At 43.3% G+C, this 10,827-nt stretch overlaps 1 protein-coding gene across 1 annotated transcript in view; it reads right to left on the bottom strand.

The window, feature by feature from the left end:
* Positions 1–750: 750 nt before the first annotated feature.
* Serpine2 (serpin family E member 2) overlaps positions 751–10,827 on the bottom strand; it is a 62,562-nt gene continuing 52,485 nt past the window's right edge. Inside the window, exons 5-9 of the mRNA XM_034521758.2 lie at positions 8,997–9,195; positions 7,702–7,802; positions 5,765–5,851; positions 3,082–3,165; positions 751–1,381 (exon numbers count right to left, since the gene is read on the bottom strand). Coding sequence (XP_034377649.1) covers positions 1,344–1,381; positions 3,082–3,165; positions 5,765–5,851; positions 7,702–7,802; positions 8,997–9,195 — 509 coding nt within the window. The 3' untranslated portion in view covers positions 751–1,343. The remainder of the gene's footprint in view (positions 1,382–3,081; positions 3,166–5,764; positions 5,852–7,701; positions 7,803–8,996; positions 9,196–10,827) is intronic.

Here is a 10,827-nt window from a genome sequence, read left to right as displayed (position 1 = left end):
GTGGGAGTCAGTTCTCCTTTCGCCACGTGGGGCCTGGAGATTGAACTCAGGTCCATCGGCCTTTGCTCTGAAGTTGTCAACTCTTCTGATGACAGGCTATCCAAGTCAGAACCTCATTTTAAAATGCCCTGTGCACGGTCACATAAATGTGATATTTAAATTCCAGGTGAAAAATTATCCCCCCCAAATGAAACAGAAAATCGTGAACTCAAAGAGCCTGTCGCCAAAAAGCAAAACATTTACCGCAGCTTAGATTTTTCAAGATACAGAAGTCTCCGGGAATTTCTCTCTGTGCTTTATAAAGAATAAAGTCTGTGGAGAATCCTTAGCTCCTGCTCAAGTGAACCGCAGCTGAGAGCAGAGCTGGGATTACTGTAACAGTCGCTGCTGGAGAAGCTCTATAAATGGAGAAGCCTCGAGACAAGAACAGTGACTGCTCGCCAGGTGCAAGAAAAAGAACAGAAAAAGTCCAGGGGCTTTGAAACTCTTGCAAGCTGCCTAAGTTAAAAGGCTTCTTACCAGAAGAGGCGGAGGTAAGGTTTTGAAACAACTGCTTTTTTTTTTTTTTTTAAATATCATTTTCCTTTAAACTGAAAAATGGCCTCTTTTAAATTTTTACTACTTGGAACACTTTACTTTATTTTCTTTTTTTTTTTTAACCTTATACAAAATACAAAAATGCCAATCCAAAGAGTACAGACCAGTAGTGACAGGCACCTGGCTAGACAGCAAATTGTGTCCAGCGAGACGTTAGTTTTCCGACTTTATTTTAGTGAACACATGCAGTATATAAAACAACAGTAGCAACAGCGACAGAAACAACACACAAAGAGGCTACGGCCTGTGCTAGCTCCGCCCCTTACCACCTTCAAGCCTTTGGGTGGAAGTGAGAGGAAAAAGAATTAAAAAGGCAAATGATATTGTTTTCCATAAAAACTACTATAAAATGTCTGTTTCCCCCCTCCTGTCACACTGATTTAAAACTCTCCCGGAAAGTCACATATATAAACAAGAACGAAACAAAAATGCTGAACTTGACAGACAGCAAATACTCGAGAGGGTCGTTAACCTAGGTAACTTGATCAGTAGTTTAAAGAAATCTTCTAGACATCGTGAAACCTGCCTGTTCATTCTTCAGTCCAGCAGCCCAGCCATCCAGCCATTTCTTCTGACACAGCCCTGACCAGAAACACTTGCATCACTTAACTGTCGCTATGAACCAGTTTCAAAAAAGAAAGCAGTGTATAAAAATATTTAACAGAACTATGAAAGATGTGGGGGAAGGGAGTCTTTCTTCAGAGCAAAGTCATCTTGGCTTTGCGTGGCTTTCTTTTGTCCGTCCTTCAGGGTTTGTTCACCTGCCCCAGGAACAAGATGGCACCTAGAGGGTTAAGGAGAGATAATGTCTGACATCATAAAATGAATTAATGGTGTAAGACAGAGGGGCCTGCATACTGGGGAGAGAAAAAGCCATGGCCAACCTTTTGCTAGCTGTGCCATTCCATAGAACTTTCTCCAAAGGCAGAAATAGTCTCCGCCTTCACTGTGCAAGTGAGATAGAACGTAAGCACTGCTCAAACGCAGAGCTGAGTTGAGGGCCGTGTGACTAAGACATTGACATTTTAATTATGTGTCATTTTAATAGAGTTTAGGTTAAGCAGCTACAAGTGGCTTGAAGCTCCAGTATTGGACTTCTCAGCTCTGATACATTAATGAGGACACATCAAATATGAGATAAAAGAATAAGGAACTATACCTTCTGATTAAAATAACAGCAAAAGAGAACACACATCCGCACGCACAGTGCATAGATATGAAGCCAACCTTTCCATGAAGGCAGGCTTATACGTCACAATTAAATAAAAGGGTGGTGGTGGGGGGAGCTGTTACTATCCTTATCTTACTTTTAAAAAGATCTATTCTGGTTATGTATGTGTGTGCCTGTGTGAGTTTATGTGCACTGAATGTATGTGGGTACCTACAGAAGCCATAGGGCATCAGATCATCTGGAACTAGAGTGTCAGTTGGAAGCTGCCTGACGTGGGCACTAGGGACAGAACCCAGGGCCTCTGCAAGAGCAGTAAGCACTCTTAACCACGGAGCCCTGTATCCAGCCTTACTATCCTCATTTTTTAAAAGTTATTTATCTTTTAAAAATATTATCATTTAATTAAGAAAAATTTTCATGCAATATATTTTGATCAGTTATTTTTAAAAGATGACTTTAGTGGGTTGATGAGACAGCAAAGTCGGTGAAGTGTTTGCCATGAAAACATGAGGATCTGGGTTCAATTCCCAGCACCCATAGAAAAAGACAAATGTGGTGATGTATACTTATAATTTATAATCTCACAGAGACAGAAAGAGTCTCTGGGGCTGGCTAGCCAGCCAGCCTAGCCTAATCTTCAAGTCCCAGATCCTTATCTCAAAAAACCCAGGATAGACGGTACCTAAGGAATGACAAACAAACTGAATTCGACCTCTGTTCCTCATACATGAATAATATATGTGCACATGTATCCATACAGCTATCCCTACTTACTCATCACACACACACACACACACACACACTACACACACACACACACACACACACACACAGAGTAAAGATCAGAGCCCAATTTAACACGTCTAAGCTGTGGAGCTAAGATATTTAGAATGGACAATTCCTAAGGCATTATATCTCAATGACCTCAAAGAAGCTGAAGACACAGAGTTTGTTGTAATATTTGAGATATTTTTAAAATTATGAAAAAATTCAATAGATGTCAAGGGTTTCAAAGGGTATGCTGCACCTTTTTTATATGTTAAAAACCACCACCTTCTTCCAAATCTACAATCTGGGCAATAGTTAAAAGATCCCACCAAACTCTGTAACACAGACTTCATTTTCCTCTCTTTTTAAAGTGTGTGTGTGTGTGTGTGTGTGTGTGTGTGTGTGTGTGGTTATAGTATCCATAGTGTCTCCTATAGACAACATGAAGAAGACAGATTACGAGCCACACTGATGGGGTGCTACTATAGCTGCAATAGACCTTTCTGTACACAAACAGCCAGCAATGACATGGAAGAGCCACTCACCTGTGGGATTGTGTCGGATGGAAAACAGGAAAGGCCTGTCTACTATAAACCAGGGAGGCGATGACCTTGCAATTAGGATTGCAGCTATGGAAAGAAGAAGAAGAAGCGATATGTTATCCACTAAGTACCAGGGCAGTGACTGGACGCCCAGAGGCTGGTGTCTGAGGATACGTTTGCTTTGTCTTGTTAAGTTGGCATGCTATAATGGTCTCAGTGACCACCATTTACTTACTGGGCTGGCCTTCTCAGTTACTGTCTGGCTGATTCTGTAAAAGCCTCATCTTCACAATAAATGTAGTTCTCATAGATTTACGGGGACTGAATGACAAACACACTATCGCTCTTGAGACAGAGACTGCCACCAAATGAGCATCCAGAGAATACTTGCTGTTATTATAAGCTATTTTTACTCGTACCATCTGCTGTGCAGATAAAGCCCCTGGACCACTTTAACCTACCCACATCCTTTCTGTCTATCAAAGGCCAGCTCAGAATGCTTAACCGTTGGTTCTGCGCCTTCTCCTCTGGTACATCATTTGGATGCCTTTTGTGACAGCAACATAGAATGATCATCTGCACCTGCTGTATTACATCACCACACAACTCATTAGCTGCAGATATCTGACTTAGAAAACACCTTTTTGTTATTCTTGTGACAGCGGGGATAAGAGCCAGGATAGTGTGACTGCTAAGCATGTCATTTGCTAAGGAACTACACCCTCGCCTGAAAAGAAAGGTTCTTCAGATACCTACGGCTTAGACTTGCCTACTTTGACCAATGGCTGGCTCTGTTTAACAGGACCATGGTAAGGCTAGAGAACGAGAGAAGGGTAGTATAACTACCAGTGTCTGGTACGCTGGCTCAGTACTTAGCTCAAATTTCTGAAAGGCATGAATGGTGTGGCTTGCTTTTAGAAAAGGAATACTCAAAAGTTGTGCTGGGCAAGGTGCATCACCCAGAATTACAATTAGATAACATGCAGTATAGATTGGTATCTCCCTACCATTCCTACATTGAGGCACTACGTTCCTAATATGATTACACATGGAGGCAGGCCCTTCACAGAGGCTATTAAGGATGCAGAAGGACCTAGAGGTGAGGCTCTGACCCAACAGGACTGATATCCTTATTTAGATGGGGAGGGTCTTCAGGGACATGACAAAACCACATGAGCAAGTCTCATGAGCCCACAAAGACCTCAAGAGAAGCCAAACCTGCTGGCACTCTGACCCCAGACTTCCGGCCTCAAGAACTGTGAGAAAATAAACATTTGTTGTTTAAGTTCTCTGGTCTCTGTCATCTTAGGGGAGCCCGAGCTGACTAACTCAGCAGCCACAGAGTGCTGACCCGGAGGCCCAGATTTGGCCTAGCACTCTGCTGTAGCGGTCTTGAAATCCCTAGTACAACTTAGAACAAGGGAGTCTATATTCCCATTCTCACAGGGCTCCTCTACAAGTCACGTAGCTGGTCCCGCCTGGAACGGTAGTTGGCAAAACAGACAAATGATTTTTGTCAAATTTAACATGTAGCAGTTACCTAGAGAAGACAAAGGTTTTTTTGTTTTTTTTTTTTTTAAATCAAAACTCATACTCTAGGTCTTTATGTTAAGTGCTATTTTAAATCGACAGAAAAAAACATAAGCATTTATTCAGGAGGTAATAAGGTGCTGACTTTATAGACTGAAGTGGTAACTTTGTTTCATGACTAGAAATAGTCAACCGTCCAGCAGGATGTTTAGTGACGCTAGTGTATGAGCTTACAATCTCATAGTCCAATCTCCTTATCTCATCACACGGATGACTGATGGGACTGCTGATGCTGGTGGAGACAAGCTTAGGTCTTCCTTCCTTATAATCTGCCAGGAGGGCAGATGCAGATGATGTAATGTCCAAGATGGCTGCCCAGCAATCCTGGTGCAGTCCTGTAGACAATGCTGATTCGTCACACTGTCCTGGGGAGCCTGGAGGAGCTATGCTCCTGGTCTTGCTGTTTTGTTTCGATCTAAAGATGAGCCTTTCCAGCTAGTAAAGTAGCCAGATGTGTTTTATCCTGCTGAGAGCAGGGACCAACATGCAACGGTACTTGGGCTAGGTCTACACTGCCAACCCCTGGTTTGATAAATAAAGCTTTATTGGAAGACTGGGTGAGCCATACCCACTCTGGTTCCTTTCTTGCTGTATTTACAGACTTGAGGAGTTGGGCTGAAGACAGTGAGGACTGCATGGCTGAAGTAACATACTGCTAGCTCTTTCTAAGGGGATGGTGACTCCCTTCCTAGATGAAATTTCTACACGAACATGATTTGTCTTTTCTTAGTGCTAAGTGTTCAAACCCATGGCCTTGTGCATGAGGGGCAAGCTTCTACCACTGAGCTATACCCCTGATGTCCACATTGTCATCATCGTTGTCATCATCAAATACTTTGTTTACCCATATTCACTGCTGTCTGCTAAGGCTACTTCCTACCTCCTCCTCTTCCTCTTCCTCCTCCTCACCCTTCCCACCACCATGATCATTAACTACTTCATCAACCCATGTCACTGCTGTCTCCCAGGGGTCAGCTTCCTACCTCCCCAGTGCTCAGCAAGGAGCAAGGCTCCCTAGGAATCTGCTAGGCTGAAGAGTGAACCTAGAGTCTGCTTTCCTATTAGACGTGGCCTGGCCGTGTGACCCAGCACTTACTTGTTGCGGCCGAAGCTTTGGTTCCATCTTCACTGACTTCAATTTTTGCTTTTTGCAAGATGTGAGAGACATGAAGGCTCTCTGACCCTGTTCCCAGAAAACACAAAATCAGCACTTCTTCGATGAGCATGCCATCTAAGGTTATCACGAGTCACCTCAAAGCCATGGCAAATTCCAGTTTATGAAAAGGGTCAGAAGTAACTCGATAGTCCTGCAGACTGAGGGCCGTGGGTGGCTGTCACTTGCAGTAGATTTCAACTTCTGCTAAATGATTTGCAACTGTTACCTCTGGGATGGATTCCCAGACCCCATGTTTTAGCACCTCTAATCACTTCAACTCAGATGACTATTAATTTTATTTTAAAAATGAAAAGAACAGAGATCTGTAAAGATGCCATTTTTTTTCCAGAAGAAGAAAGACAATAATATTATCCAACTAGACGGTCTATCCCAGAGAGGGTTTCAGATGGGAAAACTGAGGCTCACAAGGTTAAGAAATATGTCCCTAGTCACATGGTTGGTTAGGCGCAGGGAAGTGCTAGCTTTCATATCCCCAGTTACACTATCTGACAGCACAGCAATATGAGAAGGGAACTCCTGGGAAGGGCCAGGCACAGAACTGCAGCTGCATCTTGGGGATGCTCCAGTGAGTTCAGTTCCAAAAACAACCAAATTCCAGGGCTGCTACTACCCAAGAGGACACCAACTCTCATCAGCATGAGCCTGATGGGACATGGGTCTGGATAAAGAGAACAAAAGAACTGTTTTTAAAAAATGCCACCTGACTTTGCATTGTCTGCACAAATAGCCAACTCTAATAATGGCTAGCTGAGACCAGGTACATGTTTATACGGCTCAGGTCACCTGCAAGGTTAAAGCAAACAGCTCAAGAAGATTCAGGGTACCTGGTCCTCCTCCTTAGTATTCAGACGATAACAGGTTTCTCAAACTTTACTAGGCCAAGGATTCCATTAAAATAAAGGTGTGATTCAGGGGGACTGGATCCAAACCAAGATACATTTCTAACAGGTTATGCTAATGTGCTGGGCTGGGGACCAGGAATGAAAAGAGGATGGGAAGATGGATCAGTGGAGCTCCAGTTCCAGCAAGGGTGTGAGGGTGGGCTAAGGGTGACGGGGCAGGTGCTTCTCCCACAGGAGATATTCAGATACTCTTGAGCATACAACTGGGGTTGGTAATAAAACTGACTCTCTACCAGTCAAGGGTTAAAATACATACTGGAGTCCTTTGCATGTCCAAGCTATAGTTCAACATTGGAAACTGTGTTCTAAACATAGATAAAAGTCAGAGACCTGACCCATTCAAACAATCCCAGGCAGAGTTACATTGACTGGCAAATACAGAAGGATGATGCTAGGTATGTGTTATGAATAGCTGCTTGGGTGAAGGATAGTCTCAATCAGACACATTGAATTCGTTACTTCAGACAAATGGCAGAATACATTTCGGGAAGCAAAGCAAGCCTACAGCTGCTCCGCGGAAGTAAGCTAAATGTTTGAGAATTCAAAAATCTTTTAGTTTTTTTTTTTTTTCCAAACACAATGGAAAAATTTGGATTCAAAAATAAAGAACAATGAAGTCCTAAGTAAGAGGCAAACCCTGGGGTTACAAAGTTTCTCAGCAGTGGAGCACTTGTCTAGGAAGCGCACAGATGTGGGTTCAAGTCCCAGCATCAAGGAAGATAAAAAAGCCAAGTGTTTGGGTAAGAGGCAATATAGAAGTCCTTATCCTTGTGGTCCCTCAGGCCTCACCTGAGATGCAGGAGATGAATACTAACTGAGCCTTCCTTTGGCAATGCAGCAAACTAAAATTTACACACGTTTAGGCTAACATACTCCTGATTTTGCTATTTCTTCTTCTGAGCAAAGAAGGACTTGTAACATTGTCCTGAAGTTTATGTTTTAAACTTGACATACTTGTTATTTTTGCAAAATTTGCCTTTGATGGCTCGAACATCTCAGTAATGCCAAGGGCTTTCAGTGGCTCCTTCAGATCTGTTTGTGCCACAGCTGTGAACCTACAGGAAAGTGGAAAATATAGGAGAGGATTAAAATATGCTGTAAGTGATTCAAACATGACAAAATCAGTGCATAGTTTGAAATAGATTCTTTAAGTAAGACCTTGTCATCACTCTGAACTGCAGCCTGACTTCTAAACCTAACACTTAAATGCCAGGTAAGTAGACAACACACCCTCTACTCACTCACAATGAGCATGGCCATCCAGGTATGATACTCAATATCCATACCAGATATTTAGTTAAACATTATTCAGTCGCTTTCTAGAAGAGTTAGGATGCATTTAAGATTCTTTATCTTTTAGGTGTATAAGTATTTTTCCTGTATGCCTGCATGTGCATGTACATCTGGCCCCAAGGAAGCCAGGAAACAGCATGAGATCCCCTGGAACTGGAGTTATGGATGGTTGTGTGCCACCATGTGGGTGATAAGAGACAGCATCCAGGTCCCCTGCAAGAGCAGTGAGCACTCTTAATCACAGGGTCACCTCTTCAGCCCCCTCAGGAGAAGGACTTCCGATACCTGTAGATGTACTACACTGACTACTCAAGACTTAAAAGTTATTAGGAGTCTCTGTTCCCACTGAGGTGGATTGTGGGAAAGTTCACAGAAAGGAGACAGATTCTACCTCCCCCTGCCCCCACACACACTGGAAAAAGTGTCCTTTGAGCCATTTGAAATCATGATGCACACAGAATTGGGTTTGTCTTTGCCCTAGTCTCAAGTCAAGTCATAACATCAGAAATTCCATCTATAATTTATTTCAGGGGTATTAAAAAAAAAGCTGCCTTAAATATTGATGGAACCCAGCCTCATGGGCCTTGGTCTTTAACAGCTTCTAACGGGTGCCTGGATGATCAGTGACATCTCATCAAGCTCCTTCAACTATTGTGTTCTAATTCATATCATACGAAGATATGTATGTATTTTTAAATTCTCCAATGGAAAGAGATATGTCAGAAGTTGTCACAGAGTCATGAAGACTTTGCACTCTTGGGGGTTCTAAGGCCAGGGCTGCCTTTAGTATCATTGTTGTCTCACCACAAGCAGGCACCACAGGGTCTCAGACAAAGCTTTCAGAAAACACAGCCTGTTTCTCTCTAAACCATCTTAGCACCCTGTTTCAAGTATACAATATGACAGCTATCCCCTGAGCAGAGCATCCTTTCTTTTTGAAGGAAACGGGCACTCACTTGGGTAGGACCAGCTGCATCCTCTTGGGTACCATGGTGTTCATCCAGCTATCGATGGTCTTGGTACTGATGTGAGGGATGATGGCAGACAGTGGGGTGGAGCTCTCTGTTGGCAGGGCAATCAGCATGCTGATGCTTTCGCCATGGTAGGGCAGCTCAATGAAGTTGTACCACAAGCCATTCGGGGTGCTGGTAGACCCTAAAGAAACCAGAGGCAGATTTAGAGTATGTCTAATGACTGCTAGACAGGGGACAAGTGGCTGGCTGTCACCAGGGAAGCCATAGGAGAAAGACAGTAATTCAGCCTGCAAAGTTCCCTTTGCTACAAATAGCTCCCTCAGAAGGACAAAGATAAGGACAATGACTCCTTTCTTCCCTGGTGCAGAATTCTCTGTCTTCAGTCTAGACAGATGCCTCTGGGCATCGCTAAGCTCACTTTAATTCTGCTGAGTAGAATGTAAGTAGACCATTAGATCATTTGGTCCTCACCACACAGCGCTTTGTAAGAACCATTAGATCATTAGGTACTCACAGCACGGTGCTTTGTAAGAAGTTGACCTTTATGTGGGTAAAAGAATAAATTAAAGCTACTTTTGAGTTTTGCTTTGTTTTAGTTTTTACATTCTACTTTGTTTTAGAAAATATGTTGTATGGTATTTAAGGTATACAATATGACGGCCGAGGCAACACACAGCAAAAACATTTCTACCATAGAGCCAATTAGCATCACCATCATTCCGCATAGTTACCAGTTTTTAAATAAAAAAGGAGCGAGTTAGGTGAGTACCAGGTTTCATCTGTTTCCCAAGTGTGGATGCAGTATGACCAGCTACCTCAAACCACTGCTACCATTAATTATAGATATAATAGACTATATCCTCAAACCGTGAGCCAAAATAAACCCTTCCTGTCTTTAGCTGCCCTTGTCAGAAATTTTCAAGGAAAGAAACTCACAGAGCCATAGAGAACAGCCTGAGACAGCAACTGCATAGTATAACCGCACTGTCAAAAGGCCCTGCTGGCATTTCTAAATTGATGCGGGATTTCTAAAGCATGTGTTCAGCACTAAACCTTTAAAGATGCACTCCGTGAGGTTGAGGAGGTGCTGTGGTCTCCCCGTGCCATCCCTCCACACAGATGAAAATGCAGGGATATTAAAGCATGGAGCTCACAAGGTTGCTGGGATAATCACATGAAACAAATAGGCAGGAGTAACCAGGGTGCTCATGGGGTCCCCCTTTCCTCCTCTACATGAAGTACAACAAAGAGAGAAAAGAGGCAGCAAATTCTTATGATTTTTACTGGATTTTTCTTGGTGGACAGCCTTGTTTGTTTGTTTTAGAGACAATGTTTCTCTGTATAACAGCCCTGGCTGTCCTGGAACTCGCTCTGTAGAAGAGGTTAGCCTTGAACGCACAAGAGATCCTGCTTTTGCTTTCTGAGTGCTGGGATTAAGAGCGTACACCGCAAGGTGAAGAACTTTGGACAGGCCATAGCTTCAGAGAAGGAGGACCGTAGGTCACCACCACCACCACCACCACCACCACCACCACCACACACACACACACACACACACACACACACACACACACACACACACACAAAAAAAAGAGGACAGCAAGAGACAGGAAGAGAGCAAGCCTTGTTCTGTCACAAACACTTTCAGCTATAAAACACCAGCAGCCAAAGATGCCGGAAGAGCTGCTACCATCAGATCATACAGTTCTCTAGGAACTGCTGAAATCTCTTCTCCTCAGGCACAGATCGCACTGGGCTGTAGGACAGCCAAGGAATCTAGTGCCATCAGACTCAGTTCAGAATTGCTGTGAGC

Source organism: Arvicanthis niloticus, chromosome 17 (assembly GCF_011762505.2).
Source record: "Arvicanthis niloticus isolate mArvNil1 chromosome 17, mArvNil1.pat.X, whole genome shotgun sequence".
NCBI classification, from domain to species: domain Eukaryota; kingdom Metazoa; phylum Chordata; class Mammalia; order Rodentia; family Muridae; genus Arvicanthis; species Arvicanthis niloticus.
This window is presented reverse-complemented; position numbering and strand designations above follow the sequence as displayed.